At 41.6% G+C, this 26,290-nt stretch overlaps 1 protein-coding gene across 1 annotated transcript in view; it reads right to left on the bottom strand.

Annotated features, from left to right (window-relative positions):
• scaf4a (SR-related CTD-associated factor 4a) overlaps positions 1-26,290 on the bottom strand; it is a 117,649-nt gene that overhangs the window by 51,761 nt on the left and 39,598 nt on the right. The window contains exons 2-4 of the mRNA XM_070893330.1: positions 22,020-22,103; positions 2,788-2,832; positions 2,487-2,648 (exon numbers count right to left, since the gene is read on the bottom strand). Coding sequence (XP_070749431.1) covers positions 2,487-2,648; positions 2,788-2,832; positions 22,020-22,103 — 291 coding nt within the window. The remainder of the gene's footprint in view (positions 1-2,486; positions 2,649-2,787; positions 2,833-22,019; positions 22,104-26,290) is intronic.

The following is a 26,290-nucleotide window of genomic DNA, read 5'->3' on the forward strand; positions in this document are numbered from 1 at the left end:
ATATTACACTCAATTCCTCCATCCAAATCATTGATGTATATTGTAAAGAGCCACTGAGCCCTGTGGCACTCCACTAGGCACTGCCTGCCATTCTGAAATGGATCTGTTTATCCCGACACACTGCTTCCTGTCTGCCAACCAATTCTCTATCCACGTCAGTATATTACCCCCAATACCATGTACTCTAATTTTGCACACCGATCTCTTGTGTGGACCTTGTCAAAAGCCTTTTGAAAGTCCAAATACACCACATCCACTGGTTCTCCCTTGTCCACTCTACTCGTTACATCCTCAAAAAATTCCAGAAGATTTGTCAAGCATGATTTCCCTTTCATAAATCCATGCTGACTTGGACCGATCCTGTCACTGCTTTCCAAATGCGCTGCTATTTCATCCTTAATAATTGATTCCAACATTTTCCCCACTACTGATGTCAGGCTAACTGGTCTATAATTACCCACTTTCTCTCTCCCTCCCTTCTTAAAAAGTGATGTTACATTAGCTACCCTCCAGTCTATAGGAACTGATCCCGAGTCGATAAGAATGTTGGAAAATGATCACCAATGCATCCACTATTTCTAGGGCCACTTCCTTAAGTACTCTGGGATGTACACTATCAGGCTCTGGGGATTTAACGGCCTTCAATCCCTTCAATTTCCTTGTCTAATTGTCCGCCTAATAAGGATTTCCTTCAGTTCCTCCTTCTCACTAGACCCTCGGTCCCCGAGTACTTCTGGAAGGTTATTTGTGTCTTCCTTCGTGAAGGCAGAACCAAAGTATTTGCTCAAATGGCCTGCCATTTCTTTGTTCCCCATTATAAATTCACCTGAATCCGACTGCAAGGGACCTACGTTTGTCTTCACTAATCTTTTTCTCTTCACATATCTATAGAAGCTTTTGCAGTCAGTTTTTATGTTCCCGGCAAGCTTCTTCGCGTACTCTATTTTCCTCCTCTTAATTAAACTCTTTGTCCTCCTCTGCTGCATTCTAAATTTCTCCCAGTTCCAAGCCTTGCTTTTTCTGGCCAATTTATCTGCCTTTTCCTTGGATTTAACACTATCCTTCATTTCCCTTGTTAGCCACGGTTGAGCCACCTTCCCCGTTTTATTTTTACTCCAGACAGAGATGTACAATTGCTGAAGTTCATCCATGTGATCTTTAAATGTTTGCCATTGCCTATCCACCATCAACCCTTTAAGTATCATTTGCCAGTCTATCCTAGCCAATTCACGCCTCAAACCATCGAAGTTACCTTTCCTTAAGTTCAGGACCCTAGTTTCTGAATTAACTGTCACTCTCCATCTTAATAAAGAATTCTACCATATTATGGTCACTCTTCCCCAAGGGGCCTCGCACAACAAGATTGCTAATTAGTCCCTTCTCATTACACATCACCCAGTCTAGGATGGCCAGCTCTCTGGTTGGTTTCTCAACATATTGGGCTAGAAAACCATCCCTAAAACACTCCAGGAAATCCTCCTCCACCGCATTGCTACCAGTTTGGTTAGCCCAATCAATATGTAGATTAAAGTCACCCATGATAACTGCTGTACCTTTATTGCATGCATCCCTAATTTCTTGTTTGTTGCTGCCTCCAACCTTACTACTACTGTTTGGTGGTCTGTACACAACTCCCACGAGCATTTTCTGCCCCTTGGTATTCCGTAGCTCCACCCATACCGATTCCACATCATCCAAGTTAATGTCCTTTCTTACTATTACAATCATTTCCTCTTTAACTAGCAATGCCACCCAGTCTCCTTTTCCTTTCTGTCTATCCTTCCTGAATGTTGAATACCCCTGGATGTTGCGTTCCCAGCCTTAGTCACCCTGGAGCCATGTCTCCATGATGTCAATTACATCATACCCGTAAACTGCTATCTGCGCAGTTAATTCGTCCACCTTATTCCGAATACTCCTCGCATTGAGGCACAAAGCCTTCAGGCTTGTCTTTCTAACACACTTTGCCCCTTTAGAATTTTGGTGTAATATGGCCCTTTTTGCTTTTTGCCTTAGGTTTCTCTGCCCTCCACTTTTACTTTTCTTCTTTCTATCTTTTGCTTCTGCCCCCATTCTACTTCGCCCTGTCTCCCTGCCATAGGTTCCCATCCCCCTGCCATATTAGTTTTAGTCCTCCCCAACAGCACTAGCAAACACTTCCCCCTAGGACTTGTAACCAATGGTACATCATCCTAGTTTTATACAACTTAAAATGGTCTGTTCAACCCAAGTTTGGAAAGACAAAATCTCTGACTGTATCGCTAGGTATTTTTCACAGCTCCAAAAGACATAGTATGAAAATATTAATCACTCACCATTCCCATATCACTGAAATCTTATTGACAAGAGTGAAGTATAACTTAAAAAAAATCTATTTTTAGGAATCACGATCAAAACTTTCTCAAGAAAAACTTACTCCAGTACCATCAACCCACATCAAACTATAGTAAACTTAAAAGTGTCTGCTGCCTGGCTTCTGTTCTTACCTTCTCATCAGATGGACATTTATATAAATACTGGAATGTCGCAGTAATATTTTTACTGAACCGTGGCCCAAAAACATCTTTTTCTGCTCCAAACTGATGACGGGATTGACGAACAATAGAGTCGACAACATACAATCCTGGAACTTTAAATTCTGGCTTGCACTGCAAGAGTAACAGTCAAAAAGGCATAATTATGGCTTAATTATCCACAAACAGATTTAAAGAGAAAAATGTAAATATCTATTGCTACTAATTAACGATCCTACTTCAAGAAAAATTGTAATTCAAGAATGTTTCTTACCTTTTTGACAAACTTCTCCACAATCTGCACAACATGCTTGTAAAGCTAAAAGACGACAAAAATAATTGGAGGACAAGTAAATCAAGATTCAAAATTTTCACTCAAATCACAATTAATCTTTGTTTATTCGAAATATGTTGAAATGCACTCTCACATGGAAATAGTGTAAAACAAAAGTCTGACAAAGGACTTTGCGCTAAATACATGCACAAAGTAGATTTGAATTATTCTGGGTACTCTAAGATTTGCCTTGAGTGGAATTTTAAGTTAGTTCCAGCCCCTTTAACATCACTATAAAATCCGCATGTTTTTACTTTGTACTCTTCTTTAAAGGGAGAAAATCATAGGCCAACTTATCCAAACAGAATAAAATCTGAAGAATTTGAAGTTTGGAATTCTGTTTCACTCTCGTCTTTAATTTATCCAGTTATGCTGACTAGAAACCCATTTGGATATTGGAAAAATTAATTTTAAACTATTAAATCCCACATATTATATCGGAAGGGGAGAGAATCCGACTGCACGGTAATTAAGCCTATAGATGAATACTAGAATAGATATAAAGTTTCAAATAACTTCTGTACTTTATTACTCGAAAACTATTGAAATAATACATTTTAGTACAGTTATACTAAACATGCAAACAAGTTGAAGCATAGGATGCAAGACATAGCGGTACAGATTATAATCCCATAATAAACCCACTATAAAAGGATATGAAATATAACATGGTCAAATATATAAAACTAAAAACCCACCAACGAGTCTGTAGGAGAGACTAGGCTTGCGGTTTAAAACAATTGTTACGTGACAATTTACAAGCTACATTTATACCTGAAGCACCATAATACCCTTTCAGACAGTGCATTCCAGATCTTAACCACTCGCTGCGGAATTTTTTTTTCCTTATGTCTCCTTTGGTTCTTTTGCCAATTAACTTAGATCTGTGTCGTCTGGTTCTCAACTCTTCTGCCAATGGGAACAGTTTCTCTCTATCTACTCTGTCCAGACCCCTCATGATTTTAAACACCTATCAAATCTCATCTCAGTCTTGTCTGCTCCATGGAGAACAGCCCCAGTTTCTCCAGTTTATCGACGTAACTGACGTCCCGTATTTCTGGAATCGTTCATGTAAATCTTTTCTGCACCCTCTCTAAGGCCTTCACATCCTTCCGAAAATGTGGTGCCCAGAATTGTACACAATACTCTAGTTGGGGCCGAACCAGTGTTTTATACAGGTTCATCATAATTTCCACACTTTATGCTCTTATGGGCTAGACTTTCCCAAAAGACCTCACCGCCCGATTACTGCCCAGAAAAGACAGCTAAACTTCATCAATTAATGCTGGCGAAACTTCACATTAATGAGGTAAGTAAAACCACCTGGCGGGAAAATGGTTCTTACACCAGGGGCTAGACTTTCCACTGGGTGGCTAAGGCCCCAAAAAATGGGCCTTGTTCCAGCTATGTGGACGTCTCGCCCTACTGATCACCAGCACAAGGCCCATTTTTTTTTTGCAATTCTCCACTCGGCCCTACCCCGGCAATGTCAAATGGGCGATCTGATTTTTCTGCGATCTTACGATCGTCCAAAAATACAGAAGTCAAACAGAAGTCACAGAAAAAAAAAAGCTTCCCTAGCAACGCTATTGTGCGCATGTGTGGGATGTTTTTTTTGCCGCATTTGGAGAGTTCATGGGTCATCGCACATGCTCAGAAGCACAGGGAGGGTCAGCGAGAGCGAGAGAGAGAGAGAAGCAGAGAGGAAAATATCGATTAAACTTTGACAAATCTATTACATTTATTTATTAAATTTGATTGAAATAATAGCTAGTATAGGAACTATTATCTATTAGCTATCATCTATTATATGTCATCTATGTCGACGCCAATGCAAGCGCAAAAACAAAGGGAGATGGAGAGGCGAAGGGCCAAAGCATTTAGTGAGGAGGCCAACGAGGCCCTTGTTAATGTGGTCTCAACGAGGTGGGAGGACTTGACACGGGGTGGGCATGGGAAACCTTCACCCCGTGCATATAGGAGAATTTGGCTGGAGATTGCCGATGTCGTGACATCGGCATCGAATGAGGTGCGGACTGCTGACCAGTGCCGCAAGAGATGGAACAGCCTGCTGGCAGCTGCCAGAGTAAGTTGGATTATATATTCTGTATTTAAAACATATTTAAAAGTCATATTTAAAATCATACCTATGTATTTACTTGCTGTTTATAAATTGTAATTAGAATCCTCAATGTCATTTATGTACAATATAAAATAATTAAATTAAAAATACATTTATTCTCCCCAACACTAAGTTGAATCTTATAGTATTAAAAATTATTCATATGCACTACAATGTTATGTAATAATTAAACATTTAAATCTGACAGTCAATGTTTATTGTCAAATACATTAGCTTATGCCGTGCAATGTTAGTTATCTTTTTCTGTAAATGATAATTTATCAACCGTTCGGAGCAAAGGAGGACGGGTGGCGGCTCCGCGACGGTACACATTCTTACACAATACAAGGAGCTTGCTGCGGCCTTGGTGGGGCCCGAAAGCCGTTCGGCTTCGACCTGTAGCGTGGCCGAACCCACCCTTCAGTCTCGTGAGTAATGGGAACTGTGCAATGTGTCAAACATTAATACATACGAAAAATATCGTAGTTACGCATGTAATTTTATGCAATTATAATTCAATAATTTCCATGTAGTCTTGATCTACGAATGAGGCCATGTTAACCTTGGTGAACCCTTGTGCATATGGGGTTTTGAAAAGTATTGCAAGGTTTTGGGTCATTGAAATATTGATATAGAAATATTGATATATATTGATATGTATTGATATGTATTGTTATGAGTTGTTTAGAAATTTCATTCATCTTTCTAAGGTGAAGTGTCCCTTGAGCATTGTGAAGGAGCGGAGATATCCGCAAATACTGATCCCTCCAACAGCTCGAAGGAGGAAGCGACGGAGGAGGAGGACATAACAACGCACTCCGTCAGTCAATTTGAGGCGGAGCAAGAGCAGGAGGAGATGGGGGGGGGATTGTGTGTGTGTGTGTGTGTGTGTGTGTGTGTGTGTGTGTGTGTGTGTGGGGGGGGGGGGGGGGGGGGGGGGGGGGGTGGGGTGGGGAAAGACAACCTGCGGCCAGCTCGATTGAGATGGAAGAGGTACCGGGACCAAGCGGTGTGCAGGTGGTGACGCCAAGGCGCGTCATTTTGCAAACGCCGACCCCACGGAGGTCCGGTCAGCGTGGTGAGCAATCGCCTACCGTGGAGGGCCAGAGAGCTTAATATCCCTGTGCAGGGAGACGGTCGCGACCTTATCCAGGGTTTCGCGGGATTCTCTGCGAACTGGAGCCAGTTCTCCACGAATTGGAGCCAGTTTCCAGCATCCTGGAGTGAGTTCTGCACAAACTTCTCCAACTGGTCTTTCGAGCAAGCACAGACTGCAAGGGAGACGTTGGAGGCCATTTGGCAGCGGACAGCCGCAACCAATGCCCCACAGCAGGCGTTGCTGGCTGAACACGGCGCTGCACCCCAAGGTGTCGTGTCTGCTCGCAGTGAGACCCCGAGCACGCAAGCGAGTACGGAGGGCACAGTTCCTCCTGACTCGGAAGTGGAGCTTCAGGCTTCCACTTCGTCACCTCCACCGCGGCAGGATGTCTTGCCGTCCCATTCCACACGACGTCTTGGTGTCGGTCTGCGGAGACCAAAACGGGCGGGTGGGGTACGAACACGGGGTGGGACTGGACGGGGGGGAAATGTGGCCGCAGGTAGGGAGGGGGAATTTTTTTCACAGTTTATATTTTTGTTCATTTTTCACTTGTTCAATTGTTCTTGTTTTGTTAGGTGTTATTTGTTAATTGTTCATTGTTAATTATTAAGATTTTGTGTATTTGAGGGAAGGGTGGGTTGGTGCAGGAGGTGGCGGAGGGTGTTGGAATGATAGTTTATCAAATTTTTTTCATACTTGTTAATAAAAAAAATTATCTATCTTTGATTCAATAAAGTGTATCTTCTCTCAGTTACATTAGTTATCAACTATACAGTTGTTAATCCATATTTGTTTATTCTTTTAATATACAAGTACTTTAGTAACAACTTCACTATGTAAAAGCTATTTAATGAATTCAATATTTACCAAAAATAACGTAATAATACATAGTTATATTCCCTGTACCAATATTCTGAGTACAACTAACTCTCTAAATAACTCTCAACTAATGCACCACCCTTCCTCTGAAGTCAAAATGGTGTCCGTAGTGCCCATTTTCTTTCTCTTAGGCCCAGAAAAAGCAACTATTTCTCAGCACTCTTTTGGGCCTTACGTCGGCCCAGCGAAGTGCATGCTAGTTGCTGAAACTTGGGATGGGCCTTGTGTGGGCTATAATTTCGGCAATCTTCTCAGCGATCAAAGTGGAAACTTAGGCACCTGTTTTCTCGACGATATTTTGGGCCTAGTTTCCACTTTTTGCTCAAAATGGGCAATAGAGGTCCGTTTTGGGCAATATATGGGCGATGTGAAGTGGAAAGTCTAGCCCCAGGATTCTCGGCGTTTTTTTTGGCAGTTATAGCTGAAACCAACGAGAACGGGCGGTTCTTAAAAATGTTGTCCAAGGCTGCGGTTGGGCCTGGGGGGGGGGGGGGAGGAAAAACTTTAAAAATATTTTTTCACTAACAAAAAATAAAAAAAGTTAAAATAACATTCCAAAAACAGTTTTAAAGCTAATCGGCATTTTACAATTAAAAAAAAAAGGAAAAACTTACCTTTCTTTGCAGAGTACTCACCTACCGCTCAGTTTCAGACTGCTTCCCTCGGCGATCTGGACGGACTTACGTTGAGGCCAAATTTACGCCCTGGCGCTTCTCTCGGTGGTGCACACAGGTGTACGTCGGCGGTTTTACTCCCAGTGGTCATTTCGCGATGTGGGCGATCCCATTCAAAAGGTAAGGGAGAAATTCTCGCCAGGCAGTTTCTCCCAGAAAAACAGCTGAGAAAACTGCCGAAAATGAAGGCGAAAATCTCCCCCATAACCTCTATTTATGAAGCCCAAGATCCCAGAAGTCATTTTAACCGCTTTCTCAAACTGCCCTGCCACCTTCAATGACACATATCCCCAGGTCTCTCTGATCATGCACCCACATTAGGATTGTACCATTTAGATTTAGATGTCCTCTCCTTTCTACCAAAAGGAGATAAAACTGTGCATGTGTTATGTAATCCTCCATTTACTGTCGAGAAGTCCTACGGCAATATCTCATGTCATGTGTACAGGTGCAGCGTCGATAACCTGGACCAGACGACCCTGCCGACCTCGGGCTTTGGCCTCACCGCCGCTGCCCTTACCTCGGGACCTCCTCGGCGGGACCGGCCCGACAGCATCCTCCTCGGCGGGGCCAAACGGCTTGAACAGCTCTTCAGCGGGAATCCGCCCCTACCCCCAACTCCCCCCCTTTCAGACGTTCCGAAATCCAGAAATACTCGAACCTGGATTTGCGACGCCAGAAAACAAAGCGAAAGTCCGGAAAAGCCCAGAATCCGGAATGGCCTCGGTCCCGGATTTTAGGCACTGCATCTGTACTTGGGATATTAGACAGAATTGTGCATATTTCTGCCGAACTTAACTAACTTTATTGGTTAAGTTGGTACTGTATCTTGCAGTTACCCTGACAATTTTAGGACTCAATTTGATTATCGCTTTTTCGCATTTGCACGATTACCGTACAGTTTAATATATTCAAGATAATTGGCAGGGTACAAACAAATAGCATATACATGTTGTTGCACACTTGCATGCGAATAATTTCAGTAGTTTCAAGTGTTAGTGCTTCATCCATCCAGAAACTTGAAGTAGTTGGAGCCACCCATAGAAAGAACTTGCATTTATGTTGCGCCTTTTACAACCTCAAGAGCTCCCAAGGTGTTTCACTTTTGAAGTGTTGCCACTGTTGTAATGTGGGGAATTGCACTGCACAGTAAGATCCCATAAACAGCAACGAGATAAATAACCAATCTGTTTTTTTTTTAATGGTTGAGAGATAAATGTTTCCAGGAAAGCGGGAGAACTCCTCTACGCTTCTTAAAAAGTGCCATGGAATCTTCTACGGCCACCTGAGGGGGCAGAACAGGCAGAGGGGTCGAACGTCTTGTGTGAAAGATGGCAGCACCCCTGATAGTACAACATTCCCTAGGTAGTACAAGATTCCCTCGGTACTGCACTGAACGGTCAAGCCTAGATTATATGATCTAGTTTCTGAAGTGGGGCTTGATCCACGACCATTTGACTTAGAAGTGAGAGTGCTACCACGTAACGAAGTCTGACACTATACTAGCTTTGGAGCTATACATTAGGCAGGTAAATGACTGGAGCTTCTCATACACCTGTGGAAGTAAACCCTCGCCGCATGCAGCTGCTAGATTGTCTCTTGGTATGTTCTGCCAAGTTTAGACAGCGTTAAAAGGAGCTGTCCAGAACCAGGAAAGGCACTCTCTGCATCACAACTAGTGAATGCGTGCATACCAAGCTGAAAAGTTAAAATATTAATGTTTATGCAAATTTTTGTACACTTCTGATACATTGAGAAAAAAAATCTTCGTACTGAAGGCCACGTACTGAAAGGATATAATTTCAACACGAACTCCCTTGACCCCTCCACTGCCTCAGTGCTGTCAGACTGTTTGTCCAACTTCCAGTCCTGGATGAGTCACAATTTGCTCTAATTAAACATTAGGCAGACAGAAGCCATTGCCGTCACAAACTCTACTCCCTGGCCACTGTCTCAGGCAGAACCAGACTGTTCATAACCTCGGTGTTCTATTTGACCCAGGTGAGTTTCCGATCCCATATGCTCTCCATCACAAAAACAGCCTACTGTCACCTCCGTAGCATTGCCCGTCTCCACTCCAGCTCAGCCCATCTGTTGCTGAAACTGTTATCCATGCTTTTGTGACCTCCAGACTCAACTATTCTAATGCTCTCCTGGTCGGCCTTGCATCTTCGAACCTCCATAAATTTGAGCTCATTAAAATTATGCTGCAAGTATGCTAACTCGCAACATGTCCAGTTCACCCATCACCCCAGTGCTGCCAACCTACATTACCTCCTGGGCCACCAGCATCTCAATTTTAAAATTTTCATCCTCATGTTCAAATGTCACCATGACCTCGCCCTTCCACATATCTCACCTCTCCCAGCCCTACATCATCATCATAGGCGGTCCCTCAAACGAAGATGACTCGCTTCCACACCAAAAGGGATGAGTTTGCAGATGTTTCAATGAAGATCCCAATATTCCAGTCCTGAACTCCAGGGGTGGAAGATGGCTGTGCGTGGACTTTTTTTTTTTAAAAACGTGTGGTGATCCCTTGGGGTTGGTATCAAATTTTGTCAACAAAAGTTGTTAGTGAGAATTGCTGTTCTGTCAGTCGGTCATCCACCCTTTTGAGACACCAGCACAAGTGACTGCAGCGATTGGATTCTGCTGTCATTGGTGGTGTTAATTACATCCCACACTGCGATGTGTGTGTGCATTAGGTCCATGCATCAGAGCAGGTCTCCAGTCGTCCTAGGACACCGGAACCGGTTCTGGAGGAGGTGGGACCAGTACAAACCTCCTAGGGGGGAGTATTAGCTAGTGCTGTTGGGGAGGGGTTAAACTAATGGGGATGGGAACCTATGCAGGGAGACAAGAGGGAAGTAAAATGAGGTCAGAAGTAAAAGGTAGAAAGGAGAAAAGTAAAAGTGGAGGGCAGAAAAATCAAAGACAAAGATCAAAAAGGGCCACATTACAGCATAATTCTAAAAAGACAAAGAGTGTTAAAAAAAATAAGCCTGAAGGCTGTGTCTCAATGTGAGGAGCATTCGTAATAAGGTGGATGAATTAACTGCGCAGATAGCAGTAAACAGATATGATGTAATTGGGATTATGGAGACATGGCTCCAGGGTGACCAAGGCTGGAAACTCAACATCCAAGGGTATTCAATATTCAGGAAAGAGAGATAGAAAGGAAAAGGAAGTGGGGTAGCGTTGCTGGTTAAAGAGGAGATTAAGGCAATATTAAGGAAGAACATTAGCGTAGATGAGGTGGAATCTGTATGGGTAGAGCTGCGGAACACCAAAGGGCATGTTGGCCTTCATTGCAAGGGGATTTGAGTACAGGGGCAGGGAGGTGTTGCTACAGTTGTACAGGGCCTTGGTGAGGCCACACCTGGAGTATTGTGTACAGTTCTGCTCTCCTAACTTGAGGAAGGACATTCTTGCTATTGAGGGAGTGCAGCGAAGGTTCACCAGACTGATTCCCGGGATGGCGGGACTGACATATCAAGAAAGACTGGATCAACTGGGCTTGTATTCACTGGAGTTCAGAAGAATGAGAGGGGATCTCATAGAAACGTTTAAAATTCTGACGGGTTTAGACAGGTTAGATGCAGGAAGAATGCTCCCAATGTTGGGGAAGTCCAGAAGCAGGGGTCACAGTCTAAGGATAAGGGGTAAGCCATTTAGGACCGAGATGAGGAGAAACTTCTTCACCCAGAGAGTGGTGAACCTGTGGAATTCTCTACCACAGAAAGTTGTTGAGGTCAATTCACTAAATATATTCAAAAAGGAGTTAGATGTAGTCCTTACTACTAGGGGGATCAAGGGGTATGGCGAGAAAGCAGGAATGGGGTACTGAAGTTGCATGTTCAGCCATGAACTCATTGAATGGCGGTGCAGGCTAGAAGGGCTGAATGGCCTACTCCTGCACCTATTTTCTATGTTTCTATGTAAGGTGTGGGTCTAATGTTAAAAGTGGAATTGGGGTTGTGGTCACCGGGACTGCATGCGGATGATTCCATCCCGGATATCCCGGCCACAAAGGGGATGCATCCTGTAATGTATTTGCCTTATGTGGATAAATGTGAGGTTATCCACTTTGGTGGTAAAAACAGAGAGACAGACTATTATCTGACTGGTGACAGATTAGGAAAAGGGGAGGTGCAACGAGACCTGGGTGTCATGGTACATCAGTCATTGAAGGTACAGCAGGCGGTTAAGAAAGCAAATGGCATGTTGGCCTTCATAGCGAGGGGATTTGAGTACAGGGGCAGGGAGGTGTTGCTACAGTTGTACAGGGCCTTGGTGAGGCCACACCTGGAGTATTGTGTACAGTTTTGGCCTCCTAACTTGAGGAAGGACATTCTTGCTATTGAGGGAGTGCAGCGAAGATTCACCAGACTGATTCCCGGGATGGTGGGACTGACCTATCAAGAAAGACTGGATCAACTGGGCTTGTATTCACTGGAGTTCAGAAAAATGAGAGGGGACCTCATAGAAACGTTTAAAATTCTGACGGGTTTAAACACGTTAGATGCAGGAAGAATGTTCCCAATGTTGGAGAAGTCCAGAACCAGGGGTCACAGTCTAAGGATAAGGAGTAAGCCATTTAGGACCGAGATGAGGAGAAACTTCTTCACCCAGAGAGTGGTGAACCTGTGGAATTCTCTACCACAGAAAGTAGTTGAGGCCAATTCACTAAATATATTCAAAAGGGAGTTAGATGAAGTCCTTACTACTCGGGGGTTCAAGGGGTATGGCGAGAAAGCAGGAATGGGGTACTGAAGTTATATGTTCAGCCATGAACTCATTGAATGGCGGTGCAGGCTCGAAGGGCTGAATGGCCTACTCCTGCACCTATTTTCTATATTTCTAAAACGCGAGTGGGAATTATGTACAGACCACCAGTCATGATGAGGTTGGGTTTGGCATCAAACAGGAAATTAGGGATGTGTGCAATAAAGGTACAGCAGTTATCATGGGTGACTTTAATCTATATATAGATTGGGCTAACCAAATTGGTAGCAATACAGTGGAGGAGGATTTCCTGGAGTGTGTAAGGGATGGTTTTCTAGACCAATATGTCGAGGAACCAACTAGAGAGCTGGCCATCCTAGATTGGGTGTTGTGTAATGAGGGGGGATTAATTAGCAATCTTGTTGTGCGAGGCCCCTTGGGGAAGAGTGACCATAATATGGTAGAATTCTTCATTATGATGGAGAGTGACAGTTAATACAGAGACTAGAGTCCAGAACTTAAAGAAAGGTAACTTCGACGGTATGAGATGTGAATTGGCGAGGACAGACTGGCGAATGATACTTAAAGGGTTGATGGTGGATAGGCAATGGCAGACATTTAAAGATCACATGGATGAACTTCAATAATTGTACATCCCAGTCTGGCGTAAAAATAAAAACGGGGAAAGGTGGCTCAACCGTGGCTTACAAGGAAAATTAGGGATAGTGTTAAATCCAAGGAAGAGGCATATAAATTGACCAAAAAAAGCAGCAAATCTGAGAAATTTAGAATTCAGCAGAAGATGGCAAAGAGTTTAATTAGGAGGGGGAAAATAGATGATAGTAAGCTTGCAGGGAACATAAAAACTAACTGCAAAAGCTTCTACAAATACGTGAAGAGAAAAAGATTAGTGAAGACAAATGTAGGTCCCCTACAGTCAGAATCAGGTGAAATCATAATGGGTAACAAAGAAATGGCAGATCAATTGAACTTTGGTTCTGTCTTCACTAAGGAAGACACAAATAACCTTCCGGAAATATTAGGGAAACGAGGGTCTGGCGAGAAAGAGGAACTAAAGGAAATTCTTATGAGTCAGCAAATTGTGTTAGGGAAATTGATGGGATTGAAGGCTGATAAATCCCCAGGGACTGATAATCTGCATCCCAGCGTACTTAAGGAAGTGGCCCTAAAAATAGTGGCTGCATTGGTGGTCATTTTCCAACATTCTCTAGACTCTGGATCAGTTCCTATGGACTGGAGGGTAGCTAATGTAACCCCACTTTTTAAAAAAAGGAGGGAGAGAAAACAGGGAATTGTAAACTGGTCAGCCTGACATCAGTGGTGGGGAAAATGTTGGAATCAATTATTAAAGATGTAATAGCAGCGCATTTGGAAAGCAGTGGCAGGATCGGTCCAAGTCAGCATGGATTTATGAAAGGGAAATCATGCTTGACAAATCTTCGAGAATTTTTTGAGGATGTAACTAGTAAAGCGGATGTGGTGTATTTAAATTTTCAAAAGGCTTTTGACAAAGTCCCACACAAGAGATTAGTGTGCAAAATTAAAGCACATGGTATTGGGGGCGATATACTGACGTGGATAGAGAACTGGTTGGCAGACAGGAAGCAGAGAGTAGAAATAAACGGGTCCTTTTCAGAAAGGCAGACAGTGACTAGTGGAGTACCGCAAGGTTCAGTGCTGGGACCCCAGCTATTTACAATATACATTAATGATTTAGACGAAGGAATTGAATGTAATATCTCCAAGTTTGCAGTTGACATTAAGCTGGGTGGCAGAGAGAGTTGTGAGGAGGATGCTAAGAGGCTGCAGGGTGACTTGGACAGGTTAGGTGAGTGGGCAAATGCATGGCAGATGCAGTATAATGTAGATAAATGTGAGGTTATCCACTTTGGTGGTAAAAACAGGAGGGCTGATTATCCGAATGGTGACAGATTGGTAAGGGGGAGGTGCAACGAGACCTTGGTGTCATGGTACATCAGTCATTGAAGGCTGGCATACAGGTGCAGCAGGTGATGAAGGCGGCAAATGGCATGTTGGCCTTAATAGCTAGAGGATTCGAGTATCGGAGCAGGGAGGTCTTATTACAGTTGTACAGGGTCTTGGTTAAGGCCACACCTTGAACGTAAGAATTAGGAACAGGAGTGGGCTATCTAGCCCCTCGCGCCTGCTCCGCCATTCAACAAGATCATGGCTGATCTGGCCGTGGACTCAGCTCCACTTACCCGCCCGCTCCCCATAACCTTTCATTCCCAGAAGAAATTCCTTCTCAACTCAGTTTTAAATTGGTTCCCCCGTATTTTGAGGCTGTGCCCCCTCGTTCTAGTCTCCCCGACCAGTGGAAACAACCTCTCTGCCTCGATCTTGTCTGTCCCTTTCATTATTTTAAATGTTTCTATAAGATCACCCCTCATCCTTCTGAACTCCAACGAGTAAAGACCCAGTCTACTCAATCTATCATCATAAGGTAACCCCCTCATCTCCGGAATCAGCCGAGTGAATCGTCTCTGTATCCCCTCCAAAATTAGTATATCCTTCCTTAAGTAAAGTGACCAAAACTGCATGCAGTACTCCAGGTGCGGCCTCACCAATACCCTGTACAGTTGCAGCAGGACCTCCCTACTTTTGTACTCCATCCCTCTCGCAATGAAGGCCAACATTCCATTCGCCTTCCTGATTACCTGCTGCACCTGCAAACTAACTTTTTGGGATTCATGCACAAGGACCCCCAGGTCCCTCTGCACCGCAGCATGTTGTAATTTCTCCCCATTCAAATAATATTCCCTTTTACTGCTTTCCCCCCCCCCCCCCCCAAGGTGGATGACCTCACATTTTCCGACATTGTATTCCATCTGCCAAACCTTAGCCCATTCGCTTAACCTATCTAAATCTCTTTGCAGCCTCTCTGTGTCCTCTACACAACCCGCTTTCCCACTAACCTTTGTGTCATCTGCAAATTTTGTTACAGTACCCTCTGTCCCCTCTTCCAGGTCATCTATGTATATTGTAAACAGTTGTGGTCCCAGCACCGATCCCTGTGGCACACCACTAACCACCGATTTCCAACCCGAAAAGGACTCATTTATCCCGACTCTCTGCTTTCTGTTAGCCAGCCAATTCTCTATCCATGCTAATACATTTCCTCTGACTCCGCGTACCTTTATCTTCTGCAGTAACCTTTTGTGTGGCATTTTACCGAATGCGTTTTGGAAATCTAAATACACCACATCCATCGGTACACCTCTATCCACCATGCTAGTTATATCCTCAAAGAATTCCAGTAAATTAGTTAAACATGATTTCCCCTTCATGAATCCATGATGCGTCTGCTTGATTGCACTATTCCTATCTAGATATCCCGCTATTTCTTCCTTAATGATAGCTTCAAGCATTTTCCCCACTACAGATGTTAAACTAACCTGCCTTTTGTCTGCCCCCTTTTTTTTTTTTAAAAACAGAGGCGTTACATTAGCTGCTTTCCAATCCGATGGTACCTCCCCAGATTCCAGAGAATTTTGGTAGATTATAACAAATGCATCTGCTATAACTTCCGCCATCTCTTTTAGTACCCTGGGATGCATTTCATCAGGACCAGGGGACTTGTCGACCTCGAGTCCCATTAGCCTGTCCAGCACTACCCCCCTAGTGATAGTGATTATCTCAAGGTCCTCCCTTCCCACATTCCCGTCACCAGCAATTTCTGGCATGGTTTTTGTGTCTTTCACTGTGAAGACCGAAGCAAAATAATTGTTAAAGGTCTCAGCCATTTCCACATTTCCCATTATTAAATCCCCCTTCTCATCTTCTAAGGGACCAACATTTACTTTAGTCACTCTTTTCCGTTTTATATATCGGTAAAAGCTTTTACTATCTGTTTTTATGTTTTGCGCAAGTTTACTTTCGTAATCTATCTTTCCTTTCTTTATTGCTTTCTTAGTCATTCTTTGCTGTCGTTTAAAATTTTCCCAATCTTCTAGTTTCCCACTAACCTTAGAAACCTTATACGCATTGGTTTTTAATTTGATACTCTCCTTTATTTCCTTGGTTATCCACGGCTGGTTATCCCTTCTCTTACTGCCCTTCTTTTTCAAGGAATATATTTTTGTTGAGCACTATGAAAGAGCTCCCTAAAAGTCCTCCACTGTTCCTCAATTGTGCCACCGTTTAGTCTGTATTCCCAGTCTACTTTAGTCAACTCTGCCCTCATCCCACTGTAGTCCCCTTTGTTTAAGCATAGTACGCTCGTTTGAGACACTACTTCCTCACCCTCAATCTGTATTACAAATTCAACCTTACTGTGATCACTCATTCCGAAAGGATCTTTTACCAGGAGATCGTTTATTATTTCTGTCTCATTACACAGGACCAGGTCTAAGATAGCTTGCTCCCTTGTAGGTTCTGTAACATACTGTTTAAAGAAACAATCCCGTATGCATTCTATGAATTCCTCCTCAAGGCTACCCTGTGCGATTTGATTTGACCAATCGATATGTAGGTTAAAATCCCCCATGATTACTGCCGTTCCTTTTTCACATGCCTCCATTATTCCCCTGATTATTATCCGCCCCACCGTGAAGTTATTATTTGGGGGCCTATAAACTACGCCCACCAGTGACTTTTTCCCTTTACTATCTTTAATCTCCACCCACAATGATTCAACATTTTGTTCATTAGAGCCGATATCATCTCTCAGAACTGCCCTGATATCATCCTTTATTAACAGAGCTACCCCACCTCCTTTCCCTTCTTGTCTATCTTTCCGAATTGTAAGATGCCCCTGTATGTTTAATTCCCAGTCTTGGCCACCCTGCAACCACGTTTCTGTAATGGCCACCAAATCATACCCATTTGTGATGATTTGTGCCGTCAATTCATTTACTTTATTTCGAATGCTGCTTGTGTTTCGGTAGAATGTTTTAATACTAGTTTTTAAACCATGATTTTTAGTTTTGACCCCTCCTGCAGCCCCTTTATATTCATACATATTGTCCCTTCCTATCACCTTGTGGTTTTCACTTACCCCAGTGCTACTCTGCTCTGTTGCCTCCTGCCTTTTGCATTCTTTCTTGGGGTCCTGTTCATCTGAGCTCCCACCCACTCTAACTAGCTCAGAGCCCTCTCCTGGGTTCCGATTACTCCTCGCATTGAGGCACCGAGCTTTCATGCTTGCTTTTTTATTACACTTTGACCCTTTACAATTTTGCTGTACAGTGGCCCTTTTTGTTTTTTGCCTTGGGTTTCTCTGCCCTCCACTTTTACTCATCTCCTTTCTGTGTTTTGCTTCTGTCTCCATTTTGTTTCCCTCTGTCTCCCTGCACTGGTTCCCAACTGTATTGTGTACAGTTTTGATCTCCTAATCTGAGGAAGGACATTCTTGCTATTGAGGGAGTGCAGCGAAGGTTTACCAGACTGATTCCCGGGATGACAGGACTGACATCTGAAGAAAGACTGGATCGATTAGGTTTGTATTCAATGGGATTTAGAAGAATGAGAGGGGATCTCATAGAAACAAATAAAATTCTGATGGGATCGGACAGGTTAGATGCAGGAAGAATGTTCCCGATGTTGGGGAAGTCCAGAACCAGGGGTCACAGTCTAAGGATAAGGGGCAAGCCATTTAGGACCGAGATGAGGAGAAACTTCTTCACTCAGAGAATTATGAACCTGTGGAATTCTCTACCACAGAAAGTTGTTGGGGCCAGTTCGTTAGATATATTCAAAAGGGAGTTAGATGTGGCCCTTACGGCTAAAGGGATCAACGGGTATGGAGAGAAAGCAGGAATGGGGCACTGAACTGCATGTTCAGCCAGGATCATATTGAATGGTGGTGCAGGCTCGAAGGTCCGAATGGCCTACTCCTGCACTTATTCTCTATGTGTCTATATATCTTGCTACTGGATAAAGGTCTCGCTCCGTCAAGGAAAGATAAGAACTACAACCCTTTTGGAACTCTGCTTCTCCTCAACTCTGGCCTCTTATGCACCGCCCACCACCCTCTCCATCACCCCACCATTGGGCTGTGCTGTCAGCCATTTAGGCCCTAATCACTGGAATTCCCTCCCTAAATCTTTTCACCTTCCCCTCTCCTCCTTTAACACTCCTTAAGACCAATCTGTTTAATCAAACGTTTGGTCACTCATTCAAATATCTCCTTCTTTGGTTCAGTGTCAATTTTTGACTAATTGTGCTCCTGTTAAGAGCCTCAGGACATTTCACTATATTAAAGGCCACTACATAAATGCAAGTTGTTGTTATTATTGTCCCTTTCATGTCCTCCATTTCGACAATGCAGCTGAGTAATCTTTTAACAGGTATTGTCAGATATAAACAAATCATTCCCACAGTTTTCCTCTATGATTAGAGTGCTACCACTGCCTAAATTATAATTTCATGAGCTTGCCTTGTTGCTAGAGCATGTGGAAAAAATGCCTCCCTGTTGAACTTTGTGAAGTGGGGTTATGTTCTTGAATTGAATGTGCATTTTCCGTATTACGTGTTCAATAGATTCTTCCCTGTAGACACCAAATGCACCAATTCTTTCACTATTTGAACCTTTATTTAGCAATATATTAGATACTTGATCTGCAATAGTTCCGTGGTTTCTTTTTGACAGCTGTACAAGCCTCATGCAATCAATTATATAGGCAAATGGCTCTGGAAGCGAGTCTGTCGGCCAGACATTCTTCTTTAATGGTAGACTTGTTGGTCTTCCTCAGAGATCTATCTGAAATAGCTGAAGTAAATGGCTAACAACTTATTGGATACACCAATGCTAGTTCCAGGTAAATGCTCAGCTAATTACCTTCAAGCAAATTCCAATTAGCTTTCAAAATGCCTCTTAGCCACCTTCGCACAATCTTTTGGAGTTTTACTGAGGTTGACAAAGGTTTTCAACTTCAGCTCCGACATCATGTCATGGAATTTTTAAGCAGTGGGCCCAAGTCATTGTTCCCTGGAGATCTGATTTTCATTCTCAATGCAAGAAATCCAAAAAGTAGAGATACCGATGGGTATGGTAGCCTAGTGATTATGGTACTGGACAAGCAGAGGTCATCAGTTTAAATCTCACCATGGCTAATTATGAAACTGAATTCAGTAAGTCTTGTAATTTCTGGGCCAGCATGAGAACAGTAATCATGAAAGCTTCCAGGTTGTCTATTCACCTCTACCCAGGTTGGCCTATATGCGACTGCAGTGCTGCACTATATGGTTGACTTTTAATACCCTCCGAATTGTCCTAAACTACAATGACCCAGGCATCGTATCAGGATAAGAATAAAGCAAAGTCCTCCAAAGAACAACCTATACTAGTCATACATACAGAATCATATCGATTAGTAAAAATCCCAAACTTCTCCAACAATATTCCAATGCTGGGGTACAGTAACACAACTGACCCAGGGAACCCTTATAAATGAATCTGGACCCCATGAGGTCGCTCGGCTTCAAGTCAAACAAGATCAAGAATAACTTCTGCTGATCACCTCTCAAATTATGATTCATTACCCATCGTAAGTTGAACATCCCTTAGAAGAAGCTCTGAGGGAAGGGCACAGAATGTATTCTGGGTGGGGAATTTCAAGGTCCATCACTAAGAGTGGGTTGGCAACTGACCAAGCTAGCTGAGGTTTGAAGGACCAAACTGGCAGACTGGGCCTGTATCATGTGATGAGAATACCAATATGAGGAAGTAACTGACTTAATCTCATCCTCACCAACCTACCTGTTGTCGAAACTTCTGTCCACTTGGTAGAAGTCTTGTCTTGTCTCCACTGTGAGGATATTCTCTATTGTGTAGAGTGACACACTGTGCTAAGTGGAACAGACTAAGAACAGTTCTAGCAGCTCAAATATCGTGGAAATAGCAATATCGTGGCAATACCATTACCTCCAAGTTCTCTTCCAAATCACACATTATCCTGACTTGAACATTTATCATTGTTCCTTCATAGTCACCAGTTCAATATTCTGGAATTCCCTACCCAACACCATCACCAAAAGGAATGCAGCAGTTCAAAGATAAGGCCTATTATCTTCTTTGGACAAATAGCAAGAGACAATAAATACAGTCTTTGCCAGCAATGCCCACATCCAGAGAACAAATATAAAGAAAAATTAATTTGTATTTATACATGTGAGCAAAGTACCAGCCAGAGTTCAAATATTTGCACAAAGGATGGGTTCTGATAGTGTCATCAAATGTTTTCTGGCTGAAGCTTTCATACATCTCTCCGGTGTGATGCAGAATATCAAGGTTCTGCTTATTACAATTGAAATCTACCCAACTAGAGGACTTAAACGGAGAATCAGCCATAAATTTTCATAAATTCTTGGAAACTGGTATGGTGATTTTGTTTTATTAAAAACTATTCTGCAGTTTTTTTTCCCGTGCTTAATCGCATGGACTGTATGTGCTCATAATTGAGGTCGATTGTGAGAACAAAGAACTGAACTAATGCAGATGATTTCCAATAACGATGCAAGAGATCACAAGGTCAATACTGATGATCAAGATCATGCGCCTCATCCTAGTTTATTCATCCAGTAAGGAGGAACAGATACCTCTCCTACTACAACATCTAACGGTTTCTTAAATGCTTCTGTTCAGAAGTCTACTCCACGTATTGATCACTCCAATATCAGAAAAAAATTGCAGATTAGTTTTAAATTTCCCTTTCGCCAATTGAAACTTGTATCTAATTGCCATACTGTCATCTACACCAATATAGTGTTTTAGATTTATCTTTCATATACTATTTTTACTATTTTATATAATCCTATTATATGCTTTATCAGGCCAGTCATTTCAACGCTGAAAATGCCAAGTTTTTCTAGACTTCCCCATAACTCAGCCCTCTGATGCTCAGGATGTATTGCAAATCTTCTATCCATTAAGTTTTAGGCTTGAATGTCTCCATTGTAGCTGTGACCAGAACTGACACAGTACTCATAGTAGGGTCTGATCAGAGCAACGAATAGTCAAAACATAACTTTCTCCAACTTGTACATGATTTTCACTATATGGCTCCATGTTAGATTTTCTTTGTTGATTGCTACTCTGCAGTGATGGTACATGTTAAACAACAGGTTTAACATCCTTCAAAATTTTCAATTTCATCTTTAACTACTTTATTATTCATGGAATATATAGGACAGTATTTTTTCTTCCTGTGTGCATTGGTTCAGTCACTTGCGTCTAACCCATTCTGTAAATCCTTGGCTGTTTCTTCAGATTCATTTGTCCCTCAACCAATGGCCTAGTTTGATATTATCTAAGAATTACACCAGTTACATGCAAGTCATCAATGTAAATTAGAAACAGTTAATGCAAAGTCTCAACATTAATCCCTGTGGCATTCTTGGGTTTTTTCTGGTTGCAAGCTTGAGTTTCTTTAACTTATCCTTGATAGGTTCAGAGTACACGTATAATGCAATAAAAAAAATATGGTTCATTCCTCAGCAAGTGTCCTCGAGTACTTAGTTGAATTAGTTGTGGGGAGGGGAGAATAGAACCTCTCATCTACATACAATCCATTTCTCCTCGTCTACACTAGAATCAGAAAGGGATATGCAGACGGGTGGAACAAAAAACAAACACCAGCACAAAAACAAAAGCAGGAATAAAATGAAGCAAAGCATGTGATTTTCCTACCTTTATAGCTTTGATGGCAGCTTTAGTAATAAGGATCATCTTTGCCCGAGAAATGGGTGGCTTGAGTTCCATCAAAGAAAAGAGCTGAAATGTACAAGAAAAGCACAATTAGTATGGTTCATTAAACTCAAGTTCCTTTTAGGTTACCACTAGAACTTTACAAACAGGAGCACCCCATAATCATGCACTAGGAATACAGTGTATTTCTGCGTTAATTAATACTATACTGCACGGCCACTGTTTCCTTAATTTATTTACTACAGGAGAGAAAGAAACAGTGCGAATTAGCTTACATTTCAGAAAATGTCTACCAAAGGACAACCTTCCTCTTGTAAAGTATCAAATGTATGAAAAATGGCAATTTCTCAAATCTAGCCAGTATTTCAGTTGCAGAACAGTAACATTACTTTGAAAAGACATATCCACTCGCCAGTCATTAAATCATGTGACAGATAGAGAAGCTTAAAATTAAACCCCCATTCAGCATTCATCTTTTTACCATGAAAGTAGATCCTTCCATTTGCAAGGTTTATGATGGCTATGAGTATAAACAGTAATATAAAGTTTGCTCGATTTACATTTGCAGTTATTAATCGCGTGGCTAGGGACAACACAAGTTAAGAGTCCAACAGCACTTTACAATGTTGATAACCAGCCAGTTGCAAACAAAAGCAACAAGCCTCATCACTACGACTAAATGAAATTGAAAACATTTGTTTTCACCTAACATTAAAAATACCATTGTGTAATTTCATGCAGCAGCTTGTAGTTCCCATCAACTGCTTTTCTAAGAAACCATCTCTATTGTGTTTACACTTGGTCATTTATAAGATTGACATAATTCAAACACTTAGATAATTAAAACCAAAGTATAATAAATGATCTTCCCAATCATATCTCAAGTACAATTATAACAAAAAAAAATCTAGCCGGTCTATCAACTGCATTATTATTCAATCATCCCAACATGTGGCTGTAAAAACTGCAGAACTAGGCTTATCTGTGATGTATCTAGAAAACTGAACAAACAAAAATCTATTGTGGGGAATTTAAGACTTTTATATAAATTTTTCAAAGAAAAAGATAGATCTCAAAAATTAATTCCCAAGATTCTACTCAATGAACAGATAATACAAAACCAATCACACCCTGTTAATTCCAATAAAAAACTATTTTCAATGAATATTCACCAAAAGGAAATTGAATTTACAGTTGCAAAGACAAAACAGACTCATCAGATTTTGATCTCAGGGAAGAAGGGTGGGTCAATTTGATCTTAAAATGTGAGACTAAAGTTCTAAAGCAGAATTTTACATATAACTGATATGGTTAAATTTTACTTTGTGGTTTTGTAAAGGAAAAAAACTCAAAGCCAACCGACAATACTTGGTGGTAAATTGTCATCAGTCATCAGTTTGGTGTTCAGCAAGCAGGTTAATCAAGTAATCTGTACAACTTCTAGAATATGCACATGTAACACAAAATGAATTTCCAAGTACATATTTACACTATAAAATTTACTTGGTTCTCAAATATTAATCTCAATATTAGTCAATCACTCAGTAAATGGTTAAATACTCAACCATTAACCACCTGAACGGATCTATGTCCTGGTAATGAATCAGTAGCAAAAGGATTGAATTAAAACGAAGTATTGTGGTACTGAATTTCAAAAGGAAAATTAAAGAGCTAATAGTAACTCAAGCAAGCATTAGTAAAAAAATTTGCTATTATAGCCAAAAGGTGTTGTGATAATTAATTAGTTTAAACGTATACACCATATAGCTCATCACACCCAAAGTTTTTAACTATTCAAATAGTTTTACACATTAAAATGCACATGTGCACAAGGATTGAAGAACTAAATTGCAAAGTGTGCACATATACTATGGAGGGCATCAGAGCTGAAGCAAATCTTGTTCTCACACATCCAAAACTAAGTAGCAATCAAATTAAGTGGAAATTACAACACTGGCCAATTCCTGCTTCACAGTGGAGACAAACTGTAGCAGCCCAATTGGTGCCCCAGCAGCGATTGGTTCATAATATAGTTCATTAGTCCATCTGACAATCTTCTGATATTTGGGGTTTTGTACTATACTGTGCTGTGCCTTTATTCATTGAGCCACCAGTAGAGCCTCTGCAACTGTCTACTCTTATAAAAATGCTAAACATTTCCTAATTACATTCTCCAAATAAGTATAAATTTAAAATATTTATATTGGTATTTTTGAAATGGAATTGATTTGCTGAAATATCAAAAGATGAGATCCCTGCTGCTTGGAATTAGGATACTGTTGATGTTCGCCATTTCATCAACAATTTACAGTTATGTTGTGGGCATTGCTCATGGGTAATCTGGGATCTGGGAAACAGATGCAATCGTTAGCTAGAGTTGAAGCTATGTAGCTCCTGGCCTAGCCCTTTAAGTTTGTTGCTCAGGTATGCTTTGTAGAGAAGTGGATTAAACAGGGGCACAGAGAAGTCAGATGATGCTAAATGAGAAAAGGCCTTGTTATCCAGGTCAGAAAAACCAGCAAAACTATAATTTTTTTCCTGCTTTTTAATACTTTGAGGTAAATTTCCCATTGGACTGTACAAGACCACGTGTAATCTTCAAGTGAAGCAAGGTTCGAGATCAGGAAATAAAGAGACCAAGGTATGCTGACGTAACTCAGTCCCTATTTTAAATTCTTGCATTCTGCCATTGTTTTACATTTCATTACAAATTGCTATATGCACATTTAGAATAGAAACTGCAAATATAAACTTATCACACTGCAATTACACCCTCCTGCTGCTGGAAAATATAGGTGGGTTGGAGGAAAGGGTGTAATTACAATGTGGAAGTTTAAATGGGAAGTTTTCATTATTTATAATATAAAAGTTGACAGTAAGCACACAGACTTGATTTTTAATATATTTACAACGTCACATAGATTGGTCCACAAAGTTGGAAGGGATTACAGGTGAAATGTTTCTGAAATGGGTCAAAAATTGGCTGATGCAGAGGAAGCAAATGGTGGTTGTATTGGCACAGGAGACAACTTGACTCACTTCAGGCATCAGTTTTGGGGCTGTTGTTTACAATGTACATAAGTGACTTGTAAGTGAGAACAGGAACTAAATTCTTCAAGTTTGCAGATGATACCAAACTGAGAGGGGCAGCAGCAACAGGGAACAAGCTTATCAAATACAGATGTACTTGATTAGATAGGGGAGGTGGGCAGAAAAGTTGCAGGTGCCATTTAATGTGCAAAATCATTGATAAATTATAACATACAGTGACAATACAACATTATATTCTATAGGCACAACACAGGAGAGCAATTTTGGGGTACTGCCACGGTAAAACCAGCAAATAAGATCCGGGGCTGTACAACCAGAGGGACATAGCATAAATCTCAAGAAGCAATTCTGATTTAGGTCATAGTATTATGAGAAAGACATTTATGCTTTGGAGATAATGCAAAGGATGACTAATAGTCCTTTGATAGCGAGATAAGGCATTTGAGTTGTAAGGAGAATGCAGAAGCTGCTTACATTGAAAAGGCAGCTCAGGGTGATCTCAAAAGTATTCAAGACCCTAAAGAATTTATCTAAGATAACAAATTCCACAACAAGATGGCATAGCCTCAAAGTTAAAATAGGGAAGGTGATTTAACTACTTTACAGAGGTTGGTGAATGTATGAAATGGTCTTCCAAAGGAGGAAGATGGGCTGGTTTTATCAACAAATTCAAGAGAGCTGGTTAAGTACCGGTCAAAATTTGTTAGAGATGTACGAGGAGTGTACATTAAAAAAAAAGCTTTGCACTCTGCCAATGTAACAATGCAGCCATCACAACACAGGCCAACTTGCTTGCATATTTTTCATGGGGGAGGGGGAAGAAAGAGAATCCAAGCAGCATGTCTGTACAATTCCCTTGGCAATATTCTTCCAACTTCTATTTATCTCACCTATTTATTGCCATGCAACTCCATTATCATGACTAACTTACTATCAAGATGTATAGGTAGTGGAGATAGTCTCTCATACTTCTGTACTATTTCCACCATCATAAAAAGATGCAAGTGATCCTACTACATTTGACCCTGTATCACAGGTCACCTACTACATTTGACCCTGTATCACAGGTCACCTAAAAGAATCTACAAGTCTAAGCGCTGGGTGGCATACAGCATACCTTTGTTCCTGCACATCAAAAAAGGTACTGGATAGGGTGGGGAAGGAGAGAGACCACCACAAATGCAATCTTTTTTCAATAAAAT

Source organism: Pristiophorus japonicus, chromosome 11 (genome assembly GCF_044704955.1).
Source record: "Pristiophorus japonicus isolate sPriJap1 chromosome 11, sPriJap1.hap1, whole genome shotgun sequence".
Classification (NCBI taxonomy): Eukaryota; Metazoa; Chordata; class Chondrichthyes; family Pristiophoridae; genus Pristiophorus; species Pristiophorus japonicus.